At 42.3% G+C, this 13,858-nt stretch overlaps 1 protein-coding gene across 1 annotated transcript in view; it reads left to right on the top strand.

Moving 5' to 3' along the window:
* The window catches only part of LOC106805545 (kelch-like protein 8), a 12,814-nt gene extending 5,697 nt beyond the window's left edge, over nt 1-7,117 (top strand). Inside the window, exons 4-12 of the mRNA XM_014807186.1 lie at nt 276-403; nt 759-906; nt 1,180-1,323; nt 1,820-1,931; nt 3,895-4,063; nt 4,407-4,566; nt 5,129-5,330; nt 5,782-5,902; nt 6,781-7,117. Of these exons, the coding sequence (XP_014662672.1) occupies nt 276-403; nt 759-906; nt 1,180-1,323; nt 1,820-1,931; nt 3,895-4,063; nt 4,407-4,566; nt 5,129-5,330; nt 5,782-5,902; nt 6,781-6,819 (1,223 nt within the window). The 3' untranslated portion in view covers nt 6,820-7,117. The remainder of the gene's footprint in view (nt 1-275; nt 404-758; nt 907-1,179; nt 1,324-1,819; nt 1,932-3,894; nt 4,064-4,406; nt 4,567-5,128; nt 5,331-5,781; nt 5,903-6,780) is intronic.
* Nucleotides 7,118-13,858: the final 6,741 nt, after the last annotated feature.

The following is a 13,858-nucleotide window of genomic DNA, read 5'->3' on the forward strand; positions in this document are numbered from 1 at the left end:
ACCTCGTACATATCAGACGCTGGGATGAGCTCAACTCGCCGGGGGGTAGGTGGTGGGAGGGGAGGAGAGGAGGGGAGGAGTTTCTCAACATGTCGGCGATGCACCTCGTACATATCATACGCTCGGATGATCTCAACTCGCCCTCGGGTAGGTGGTGGGAGGGGAGAGAGGAGGGGAGGAGAGTAGGGGAGGGGAGGAGAGAAGAGACACGAGGCTTGTTAGAGACACGAGGCAGTAATCTGGTGGATTTGAACGTGTTCCTTTGTGTGTTGCAGAGATAGAAGTCTATGAAGCAGTGATGCGGTGGATGGGCCACGATCCAAGCGTGCGCAAGAAATTCCTATCCATCGTTTTGGGCAGAGTTCGGCTGCCTCTCCTTCCAGCTCACTATATCATGCATGTGGTAATGATACGTTTATCGATAGTAATACTTGTAAAAATAATATCATGAATACATGAGTCAGTACATCACCATCATCATCATTCGCATACTCCTGATAGTATTCATAAGAAACCCATATAGATGTATGTAATCAGTACCAGATCTGTACGCTGGTAGTAGTGAGAGATTAGCATGCAGTTTACAGCCAAACCATAGCCTACATACCATGATAGTATGTGTTTTATAATTGTATAATAGTAGCATTATACGTGATGTAATATAGATGCTATTACATTAAAAGTTAAAACTATTTGTATTGAAACAAGCCAATATAATCTGCGTTGTGTACATTGAGATCTACTGGCTTGGATTACAGGTAGAATTGGAGGAATTGCTCAAGAAGGATCACACCTGCCGGGACTACCTCGACGAAGCCAAGAATTATCAGTTGGTGCAGTCAGGTGTCGTTACCACGTCCAGACCACATCTAGGCGACAGAACGAAACCCAGGAAAAGTTACGCAGGTAATCAGGAGGAGCTAATTAATCATGCGCACGTTCAGTGCAGTCGTAAATGGCAATCCAAGATAATAGTTCTAATAGCGAGACAGCTATAGTCATTTTCTGTTCGACGCAGGTCTGATAAATTTGATGAACGTGCGCGTGCATTATTATCATTTATTCATTTAGCCTTCATCATTGTTTTCACTTGCATCGTCGTTAACCTTACGATGTTACCTAATGACCCTGCATCACGGGAACTCATCGTTATCCAACACTCTGCTTCGTGCATGGCAGGAGTGATCTTCTGTGTCGGCGGGCGGGGCGCGTCTGGTGACCCATTCCGCAGCATCGAGTGCTACAACCTGCGCTGCGATACGTGGGTCAGGGTCACTGACATGAGCACCAGGCGGCGCCACGTTGGGGTCGTCGCAGCCGGCGGTAAGAGCGAACATGGGAACTGCGTTGTTCTTTTGTTGTGGTTGAGGAAATAACTTAAAATAATGTACAATTTTACTCACATTGTATGCATTAGATTCATGCATTACCTCTCCATTAGAAATGATGGAGATTCTCAGATTTATATATTAGCAAAATTATTAAAAATATGTTAAATATTTCCAATTCAAATTACATGTAACAATATGATTGCTATATCTGCGATCTTTTCAGAGATTCTTGGAGCATATAACCATTTTAGTGTCTATGTATAAACAAAAAGATGACGAAATGTGTTAAACGAGTAATTCCTAGTATTTATTTTTCCAAGCTTCTCCATAGTGATATTTTTTGTGTATACTGTTAGACAATGTCATAAATGAAATATATATCACAGGTAAAAAGTAGCGAAAATCAATAATTCAGGATTAAAATTTGAAATCCAAGATTCGAAGTGATGTGCTAACTCTCTCTCTTGCTTTGCGCGGGTGTCGTGCAGGCAAGCTCTATGCAATAGGAGGCCATGATGGCAAACAGCATCTGAGTAGTGGTGAGGTGTTCGACCCACAGACTGGATTGTGGAAGGCTCTCGCATGCATGGCTAGTCAAAGGTACTGCATTCTTACACCATTATCAATCGCCACAGGGTTCATGCCAATAAAGTGGATGTACCCTCGCAATGGTTGTATTTACTGTGGCACCTTAAGGATAGTCTCAAGGTTTTAGGAAAATTTTTTACCGATTTTTCATTTTCAACTTTATTCGATGGCTAACACTATGTGCCACCTGTGTACATGCTCATTTCTCCATATAACGGTACATGTGAACTGTCAGAGCGTTTTGTTTGCCCGCGTACATGTGTAGTAAGCAGCTGCTGCCTTCATTATGACATCAGAGACATGATACAATCATGATATTCACTAAGCCAGTATCATTCAGCATCAACCCTGCTACAGCTGTCATTACATGTATTCATGTACATTCATGTACATCTGCTAGTGATCCAACAAGTATCCCAAAATAGTTCTAAGACCTCGCAACACACCTTACTGTAGTAGGCGCGCGTTTGTTGACATATTAGCTTTGTGACGTCAGGATGAGTGGAGTTCACGCGTTCTGCGATGGTAACCTCGTAATTTCTCAGAATTTCTCAAGGTGCATGGAACATTTTACCAATTTAGTGGTGTCAGTTAGTCATGGATATGTCGCAGTAATTACTAACAGTAGATATTTCACATACGTTCACCCATTTTGCACACAGGCGGTCACTCATTGTGAAAAATAGAAAAACGATGATTTCTCCGTTTCGATTTCTCACATAGTAGCCGATGTATAAATGGATATTTCTCTGTGATTACAACTCGGATTAATTTAATTTTACACTCGTTTTAATGGTAACATATTTCTGTAAAGAAGTGCGTCAGGCATTGTTATTAAGTGCCGTATTTTATTAGTTATGCCTCTTTATTCGCTAAAATTTTCAATTCTAACACACAACTTGATTTTTAAGCAGTTTTTTTTCCAGTTTTCTCGGTAAATATGAAAATTAAAGAAAAATCCAGACGTACTATTTTGGTCCATATTGTGCTTAACATGTGGCAAAAATTTTGTATCCTCACTCTTTCTGGTAGTTGAGAAATATCCAAAATACCATTTTTACATAAAAATTCAAAATTTGTGTGGTAACATAATTAGGTGCTGGAAATTTCATGAAATTTTTTGGCTTGAGCATGGAGATATATCTCCTCTATAAATAAAACAAGTGATTGATTTGATTCATTTGCCAATAAACGTTTAATCTTCACTAGAGCAATACCCGTGCAAAAGGTGGAGAGTATCCTTAATGCCGATGTTAGTGTATGGGTCACCCTGACTGGAACGGACTAATAAGTGAAATAAGAGAATGAGAAAATACTTCCAATACGGACTTCTACTATTTACACAATTAGGAGTACTAAACTATTCTTCTTGTGTTTACATTTATGCTTCAATGGCGATTACTATCTTATAGATACTATCTTGATACTATTCTGGGATTTTTTTTGGAAATGCCACAGACGTGGTTGTGACTAGAATTGAAAATTTTAGCGAATAAAGAGGCATAACTAATAAAATACGGCACTTAATAACAATGCCTGACGCACTTCTTTACAGAAATATGTTACCATTAAAACGAGTGTAAAATTAAATTAATCCGAGTTGTAATCACAGAGAAATATCCATTTATACATCGGCTACTATGTCAGAAATCGAAACGGAGAAATCATCGTTTTTCTATTTTTCACAATGAGTGACCGCCTGTGTGTAAAATGGGTGAACGTATGTGATATATCTATTGTTAGTACATACTGCGACATATCCATGACTAACTGACACCACTAAATTGGTAAAATGTTCCATGCACCTTGAGAAATTCTGAGAAATTACACAGCCAACTTTGTTTAGGACCAAAAGGAGATTCAGTTTGATTTTTATTTATCATTATTGGGAATAGTGGATACCTATGCCTATGCCAGCGTTGTCGTAGTTGGTAAATGAAGTCGTTGCACAGAGCGAACTTTCACCGTATTGCAGACGAGGCATCGCGGTCGGCTGCCTGGGCGGCCCGATCTACGCCGTGGGTGGGTTGGACGACAACCAGTGCTACAACGCCGTCGAGCGATACGATTTCAAGTCCGATCAGTGGAGCTTCGTGGCTTCGATGAACTACCCGCGAGGGGGCGTCGGCGTCGCTGCCCTCAAGGTGAGACGGCTGAATGGTAGTGTGGCAGTGGCCTGATGTAATCGTGTATGTATAACGTGGTGTAGTATTATCATTAACTGGTGTACGGCAGAAGTAAGTAATGCAAAAACACAACGTACACGCATGCAGAAATGCACGCACACATGCATGCACGCACGCACGTACTTACACGTACATACACGAACGTACACGCACGCACGCATGCACGCACGCACGCACAAATGCCTCTCGAGAGTTGCATTTTCTTTTGTTAACACGTATTGTTAATACCTATAACGTGTTCGATCACCGTAGCGCCGTACGTTGCCATCATTAGCGCTTACGCTCCCCCGCTCGCTTGCAGGGTCTGCTGTATGCGTGCGGTGGAAATGACGGCATGTCGTCGCTGAGCTCCTGCGAGTGCTACGACCCGCACCTGAACAAGTGGACGGAGATCGCGCCGATGCACACGCGCCGCGCGGGTGCCGGAGTGACCGTGCTCAGCAGGCATCTCTACGTGCTAGGTACGCTCAGCAGGCATCTCTACGTGCCTGTTGGTTGTTGTCCTGCCTGCGCGTCACGTCCAGCCGGTCAGCTTACCTGTGGTAGCCGTATGCGCGTCACGTCCAGCCGGTCAGCTTACCTGTGGTAGCCGTATGCACGTCACGACCAGCCGGTCAGCTCACCTGTGGTAGCCGTATGCGCGTCACGTCCAGCCGGTCAGCTTACCTGTGGTAGCCGTGTGCACGTCACGTCCAGCCGGTCAGCTTACCTGTGGTAGCCTAGCTAGACGAAAGGACAGAGGAATGTCATTGCTTTTGTTGGACTGTACGGCGGGACACGCATGGACAGGTTGACGAATTAGTAGATGAGAGAATTTACAGATTAGTAGATGGGCGCATTGACGGATTAGTATATGAGTGAATTTACGGATTAGTAGGTGGGCGCATTGACAGATTAGTAGATGGACGCATTGACGGATTAGCAGATACGTGTAATGATAGATAAATGCTGGCTGACATGATGATAGGATGGCGCCGCTGTAAGAGTCGGTTCACGCATCACTCGTATCTCCTGCGCTTGCAGGCGGCTTCGACGACAACGCGCCGCTGGCGTCCGTGGAGCGGTACGACACCGAGACGAACTCGTGGAGCGATATCGCGTCGATGTCGAGCTGTCGAGGCGGCGTGGGGGTCGCGACGCTCTCGGGTCGCATCTACGCCGTCGGAGGTCACGACGGGTCACAGTACCTAGACAGCGTCGAGGCGTACGATGCAGTCAACGACAGGTGAGCGTGACAATAGTGTCACGAGACATTTAAAAAAATCCTTTCTCCACTTTTGTCGTAGCCTACCACTGCATCGTGATACATTAGGTCCAAGTAGATGGCACCTCTTCTCCTAATTCTATGCTATGATTCGTTTAATTGGGGAATAAGAAGTATTGATTATTCCTTTCTTGGTAACCTATTCAAATCATCACAAAGGTACAGTCATTTAACTGTGAAAGGCAGCTTGCCATAGTCATACCATAGGGTAGTCGTGATATTTAAAGGTACCGTGGCTACGATGATATTTTAGAAAGTAGTTGTCATATTGTTATTTTAAAAGGTAATTTCATCCATTTTTAGGATGATGCTTATCACTCATGTTGTTACTCTCTCGTTATGTCATCATTCAGTCACCTTGTGTGTGTGGTTTGTGTGAGGGCTAGGCATTCTCTGTTTGCATTTATTGTAGCTGGGAGCTTGTCTGCAGCATCAGTACATGCAGGGCTGGAGCAGGTGTAGCATGGTGTGAAGTCTCTGTAAGAGATCTCCACATCAGCAACAGCATCGTCGAAAACACTCCGGTGAAAGCGGTGAGTGCTTGGTTTACTGCTATGTATATATCGGCTCAATTTCTTAATTGAAATTAATTGAAATTAATTTAGCAGCAGTTTCAGCGTGTCACGTGACTGTTTCTGTCATTGGTGAGTATGTCAATTTATCACTATCCATCATGAATTGTTAAGCGTCATGTAGATACAATAATGGAACCCAACAAGAGTAGGGTTACAACGCGAGCCTATTCTTTTCTTTGGAGGAGCCCCTGAGTGATTCACTCAGGGCGGTTTTATGGTGCTTTTTTGAGACTAGAACTTCCAAACTGAGTTTATTCTAAACACGAACCTTTCTCCGCTATCCTGGGACTTGCTATGTATCACAATACTCTGTATTAAACTAATATAACCCAACCCTAACCCAATGACGTAGCGTTCGGCTAACTTCGGCTCCAAGATCGAATGTATCATGGGATGCCTGCTGTCAGTCATGACGTCACCAGAGCCAGCATGTCAGGCAACACAGGAGCCGAAGTTAGCCGAATGCTATGCGCATTGGGAATGTGTGCATCACAGGTCAACAGAAATGGCGCTCGAAATATCGCCGCTCGTCGCTTCGAAATTTTGTGACAGGTTATATTAGTTTAATACAGAGTATTGTGATACATAGTAGGTCCCAGGATAGCGGAGAAAGGTTCGTGATTAGAATAAACCCAGTTTGGAAGTGCTAGTCTCGAAAAACGCTCCATAAAACTGCCCTGAGTGAATCACTCAGGGGCTCCTCCAAAGAAAAGAATACGCTCGCGTTGTAACCCTACTCTTGCTGGGTTACATTATTGTGTCTAAGCCGTAAGCGTCATGGTGCACTGTTGCTGAAATGTTTTAACCGCTATACTAAATATGGGCTCTTGTTTAAGGAGCCGACTGAGGGTGAGGAGATCCGCAGATTGGTTTGAGATGTGCACACTAGATGGCAGCTCAGTTTCTCCACAGATATTGACCGTGTGAATCATTGCTCATCTGACTGTGGGAAATCATTCTAAGTAGTGTCCGAGGCACGTCTGTCATATGCTTAGTGCCCGAGTTATAGTAAAGCACATACTGTGACATAGTACTGTGACTACTGTCCACGTAACAATCATATCAATATTTGCAGTTGATCAGATAATGCTACGTGAAGTTGAAAGGATTTCGTAATATATAGTATTTTCAAAATCATGTAGGGTAATTTTGGTTGTTACTGAATGTAGCAAATAAACGGTTTAGTGATATAAGGTACATCACACCTTCCTTATGGTAGAAGATCGGTGTAAATTATATTTCCATTGTCAATTAATGAAATGCTCTATGCATAGTCATAGAAAAACGTGTATTATTGTATTTGCAAATTTAAAATGTTGTGATTGTTGAATCTTTCTGTAGTCTATCATATCATTTAGTTCAATATTTCGTGACGTCGTCTGCAGTGATTTCTCACAAGTCATGTGAGCACAAGGAAGCTAAGACATTTTCCCGTTAAAAGTACTAAAGTGCAATATAAAATATGCAAATTCTCAGGAGATAACGATCAGATTATGTAGGCAGTGTACGTATTTATGCTGTTGCTGCTTACACGACCCTATCCCCGTTACTGAACGCAGGTTGATGCCTTCACTTCCATATGCCCATCTCTGCAGAGAAACCAACGCCACTTTGTCGCTACCACTGTGGAAAGGTCTTGATACTTACACTCAAATCCTGTTGTTTTGACGGAAAACTGTGTCACCATTTGCTTGTGATTTCCTCAGTGTTTCTGTCTACACGCTTGAGTTCTCGAAGGAGTGTGTATGTAGACATGTGACATGTTTATGTGGTGATAGCGATAAACATCAGTATAAATATGTTACGACATGAAATTCAAAAATTCAAAGTTTTCAACTATCCATAAACTGGTGTTTTCTTCTCAATTACTCAGTAACTTATAATGAAAAATGTATTGCCATCATGTTAGGTGGCTTGCATGAGTTAATTGTACGTTGAATTACTGTTGTTTATCTATCTCTATTTTCTACCAAGTATGTATTATGTGCATGATTTCTGTATATATTGGTTCCCTTTTCCTATGCCATGAATTCGCAGCGGGTACACGTCTGTTCGGTATAGAAATTGTGAAGGTTATTTATTCCTTATTCTAAGTTATTCTGTTAGATGATGACAGTGTACTGCGCATTTCCCATTGCTGTGATACGCGCGTTCTTGCATGGAAGTATGCTTGGTGTTGACTCGACTCATGTAAAAGCAGACGACGGTCTGCATGGGAGGGCATCAAGCAATATTGCACGTCAGTTAGAGGCACGAAGCTGCAGTTGAGAAATACTTTCCCGGTGCTGTGATCGCTTGCTCTCACGCTGTGCCGGTGCGTTAACACGTTTTGGCGGACTGGTGACGCAGTTGCAAAATAATTGGTGTGATTGGCACTTGGTCTAATGATCCTGGGCGCAGTGAATGGTATTTATTGTGCTAACGCGATTGCTATTGATGCTATACGCACTAAATATAGCTTGCTTATAAATGGGAATAGAATGGTAGTTTGCATGAAACAGATGCCAACAACCAAATGCCTCACCCTCCTGTGTGAACCCAAGTTTGTGTTACCTACCAGACAGTTTGACTAATTTTGCGGTGTTATAAGTATCATTTTTGCCAAAGAAACGTATACCTTATATATTCATTACTATTCAGTGTATATAATATTTTGTGAGTAGTGGATTGAGATTAAGATTTGCCACGAGATTTTATATTGATGTAAACAAAGAGCCTATATTGATCATCAGGGGTGCAAATCCAGGGAGGGGGGACAGGGGGACATGTCCCCCCACGAATTTTCAGAGGGGGGACATCATATCAAATGTCCCCCCCCCACGATTTTGGATGACCATGATTTTGTGTGTAAGTGTGTGTGTGTGTGTGTGTGTGTGCGTGTGTGCGTGCGTGCGTGCGTGCGTGCGTGTGTGTTTGTGAAGTGAGAACCTTTTTATTGTGTGTGATAGTGCGTCAACGATTGGCTTCTTTCCCTTTTTTTGTTATTGCCAGTTTTCATTTTATTCAAGTGCATTTGAGAGCATAATAATGATCATGCACAACTTAAGAAAAATGTGTCTTGATAAATTTAGTACCGTTTTTTTAACACGTTTTTTTTCTTATATTAAATAATTCTTATGCAGAAATCATCAAGAGAAAGTATGTTTATGAAAGTTTAGGAGATATCACTCACATTAGACACTGATTCAAGGATTAAGCTGGAAACACAAGCTATATTTATTCACGCAAAGAGGACACTGAGTAACTGAGCATCGGTTAGTTTTAACTGAGCATCGGTAATTTTCATTGCAAATTGATATATGCATATATGATATGACTGGACCAACAATAATAACGGACCAATATATTTTGTGATCAGCCTCAACACCAAATTATTGGTTTTTCTGCTTTTTGTTTTCTTGATTTTATGACTGCATGTGGACACCAGCACACACATGCATTTGGTTTGTGATAAGATTACGAAAATTGTGTGTGTGCAGGGGCGTGTACGAGGGGGGGGGGGGTTTCCGAGGGGGTCTGCACAGGGACGGGCCCCCCAGACCTCCCCCCCTTCGCGTGCTCGCTACGGGTGTCCCCCCCACATTTCAAAATAGATTCGCGCGCCTGTTGATCATCAATATTATAGGCTCTTTGATGTAAGCCTAAGATTATTGTATGTGACAGTATGATGTCCTTTATCAGCTGTATGCAGAATACAGTCGCCTGTTATAGTTTCAAAATCTCTGGTCTATATGTACTTAGGTGTCCTATGGTGTCACTTGGACCCCTTCCTATGTGCAGAGATATGTCCCGGGGGGCACTCGCCTCGTAACTTGGTGTGTGTGTGGGGGGGGGTGCCTCACTTTGAAAACCTGACCCTGTCGCAAAACGCTTTGCCCCCTGAAATACACCCTGTCCAAATATACTGTACAAAAAAATATACCCTGTTGCAATATTGCACACTTCGGTTATGTCCTGTCCTCCTGTCAATATAGGGAGGTATTGGTTCAATATCGGCCTGGTGATATTGGCCCAATATTGTTTTCCCAATATTGGCCTAATATTGTTTTTGCCGATATTGGGCCAATATCAGCTTGCTTGCTGGGTTTCTAGATAACCCTGTGCCAATAATGATGTTCGGAAAATATACCCTGTCCAGCGGCACGACCCCATTACCGTTATCAATGGGAGTGCCCCCCCCCGGAGATATGTGTTCATTGAATTTAGTGGGACTTAGAGGGATTAGGAACTTTACGCATTGCAAGTATCATGATCAATCATGTTCCTTCACAATTTTAATCAATTTTAATTAATCCAAAAATAAAACATATTGCATCAACATTCAAGACTATATTTGGAAAGCGTGCAAAGAATGAACAAAAAATAAAAATTCTAGCAAATTCTAGCAAAATTTTAATGCGTTTCGGAGGACCTCCGCCAAACCCCTGAGACTGGCTCACCGAACCCCTGGGGTTCGGTCGAACCCAGGTTAAAAACCACTGACTTAGATTATTTAATTGTGTCAATGAGTTGATTGCTTTCACTAAGTGTTGTGCATTCGTCTTGTAGGCAGAACTGTAGCGGTTAGCGTGGGAAAGTGGAGGCGAGGCTAACTCATATCAGCATTACCCGGTGCTACTTCAATGTTAGTTGTTTTATCCAAGAGATCCAAATTAATAACTGTTAATTAGCTTCTACATTGATGTTCACCGTTTACTTGTAGAAAACGTAGTGACATGTCCATAGCTTTTGATGGATGTGTATCTGGTATCAATATGGTATATAGAACATGTAAATGTTCTTTTTCGATATATTGTTGGTGTGAAGTGATCACTACCACCAATATATGGTATTTATTGGTAAAATATTTCACGTAGCTATATTGGCGCGAGTGATTTTGTTGAATTCCTGTTGATATCCATTGACTGAATAGCCGACTGTAATGCAGTAAAATCTTTATTGGGTATATAATTTAGTACCTAGTGTGTTAAAGATAAATTTAATCTACGTCAACGTATTTTTTACTAAACGTTGATATATCGACGCTTCGATATTTTTACGAAGTGATGTGTGCCCTTACGTTGTTCTCGCTATACTATCACGTTGCGATTTTGAAACTGAACTACAAACGTCATGTCAGTTAATTAGTTTCTTTGAGCAAGAGAGCCGATTAAGCAGAGTATATTGCTCAACATTTTGCACCTCAGTTCTATTACTCACAGACCGTTAATGCTCCCGTGGTTGCTTTGCAATAAAGCCGATAATTTCCCTCAGGAAAGCTGCATACATTCGTTACATATTCTCTACAGTCTACATCACATATAGGTACGTACGCATCCGTGAAATGTTCGTTTCGCCGTTTCATAAAATACAGCCACCTGCAGTGCAAGGCACATTAGCCGTTATGTCCCACTGACAACTTTGTTCGTTGTTTATAATCGTGAGAGTCTGAAAATGACCAGCAAATGACGTACGAAGGCTTCACTATGTATCTCCGTTTGTCCTTGTACAAAAATAGACCTCACGCCCATCAATCGTTAGTCTCCCATTCGCAATGTGAACAATTTGCTTCTAGAGACACTGCACATAAGTGGTGATGAGGGTGGTTCCTAGTGGTTTGGCAGGTCCATCACGAAATCATGCATGCACTCTAGGGATTGCAGTATATAAAATGTTAGGTTTAGACGATCCCAAATCACTTGAAATTGTAGAAATTATACAAAAAGAAAAGAAAAACGCCAATTAACCTTCTACATTTAGGAGGTTTCAATTAGTCCTGTATCTTCAAATGTTAAGAGTAATTGACATTTGTTTGTAGCTAAGAATTTTCACTACAATTTCATAGTATAAATGCATATATCAAAAAGTCCAGTGTGCATTATTATATATTGCAAGTCGTAGTTTCATAATAATCTCAGTTCTCCGAAAGTCACTGCATGGGCCACTATAAACGACTTACACTGTCACTCAAATTTTGGTTTTCCTTATTTACTCCGCCTACCTAAATTTAGCCTGCCCCCTCCAACCCAGCACCACCAAGGGAAAAAATGGAAATGGGTCAGAGAACACTAGCTATTGTAACGTTGCATATATTGCCATCAGTTTTTTGAGACAGCAAAAGCGAATTATAAATTACTCAGTAGGAATGTGATGGCGCAGCAAAGTAGCCGAGCAGAGGTAAAATCTAGTCAATAATTGCTAACATGGCATCAGCTATTTTTGTCAAAGTCCCGGGGAAGCTAATCCAGAGAGACATGATACAAGATTGCGTGGCACAGCTTTGCTGTTGAATGTTGATCCTGAACGCTGCACGCGGATGAGACGCGCAGTTCCACGGGATATGCGCACGCGACCGCGGGAATGTTTAAGTATTAAGCGCTGTCCGCAGTGGAGATGTGCGCCAAATTCGAGGCCCGGCGCACGTCTACACAGCGGTCAGCGGATGGTCTGTAGTTTTAAAAGATAACAATGAAGACTTTGTTCTAAATAAGAACTATCGGCGGCTAAATAAGAGAGATCTTGACTAGTCAGTCAAAGGGCTTGTTGGGGGTCCATTATGCAGAGCTTCCAATTGAAATGGCCCATGAAATTATCAAGTGGAATTGTGTTTTTCGGAACCCCAAAGAAAATGTCTCCCTCTTACATGCACCCACTCCTTGATCAATCACGCATTCCGGCGTAAACAATAACAGAGATGAAATTGTGTTGTTTGTCGCTCTTAACGCACGTGCATTGATGTACAAGACTGTTGAAAGTACAGGCACTTGGAACTTCTCAATAAAAATAAATATTTACACAATTTTCCACAATGATCGACTGCCTGTGTGCAAAATAGGTGAACGTATGTAAAACATATGCGGTTAGTACTTACTGTGACATATCCGTGACTAACTGACACCACTAAATTGGTAAAATCAAAATGGTAAAATGTTCCATGCACCTTAAGAAATGCTGAGAAATTACGAGGTTATCATCGCAGAACTCCCGACACCGCCCATCCTGATGTCACAAAGCTATATGTAAACAAACACGCGTGTTGCGAGGTGCCTGCCTCCGATATCCATTTCGAGGCCCGCTAAGCCAAGCATAAGGCGCGCGAGCAAGACGTCACACACACAGCTACGTTCATTGGCTAAAACAATAGTAGCGCGGTTAGGAATTTTCGGAATTATTTAATTTGAAGAAAAACTTCAATGTTCAATGAATGACGCACTCGTTCACTTGCGACAGCGAGTGAAAATGCCGAAAATTTTCCACTTCGATGCGAAATGCATCGGCCGGGCATTTCATTATTTACGAAAAGTATATAGTACCGTAGAGTTTGGCTGCTCGCCCGAAACTGGACGCTCCTAAGTGCGCATGCGCCTCTTGTTTTGCAAGGGCGCATACGCAACATGCGCAGTAGTTATCTGCGCATCTCGCCCATTGAAAACGGTCGCAATAAACAAACATGGCGGCCAACCCGGTCACTCATGGAAACATTTGATTGAAACAATTTGCAATGTAGTAAGTTAGTAAGACTGTGTTATGTGTCAGGTTACAAGGCGAAACAAAAAGAAAACAAAAGAGCATGGCTACTATTTCTTACGGCCATGCAAAACAAGATTCAAACAAAAAGAAAACGAGAGAAAAACAAAAGAGCATGCGCGCATGCACACATAGGAGCGTCGTTTCGGGCGAGCGTCCAATCTCTACTGGACAAAGCCCCATTCATGTCCATCAACGAGGAAGGCGGGGCTTATTCTGATTACGGAGATGCGAAAATGCTACAGAAAGACGTAGCGCAGTGCGCTAAACAGCGTGTTATTTTCGTATTTGTGGCAAACTCTATCGTAGGAAACCGTTCTAACATAGCAGAATGCCCTAGTTCCTGAGATCAGCAATTTGGTGGTCCAATGGGTCCCCACCTTTAAAAATATAAAAGACTGGTGCGGC

Source organism: Priapulus caudatus, unplaced genomic scaffold, assembly GCF_000485595.1.
Source record: "Priapulus caudatus unplaced genomic scaffold, Priapulus_caudatus-5.0.1 Scaffold6, whole genome shotgun sequence".
Lineage (NCBI taxonomy): Eukaryota > Metazoa > Priapulida > Priapulimorpha > Priapulimorphida > Priapulidae > Priapulus > Priapulus caudatus.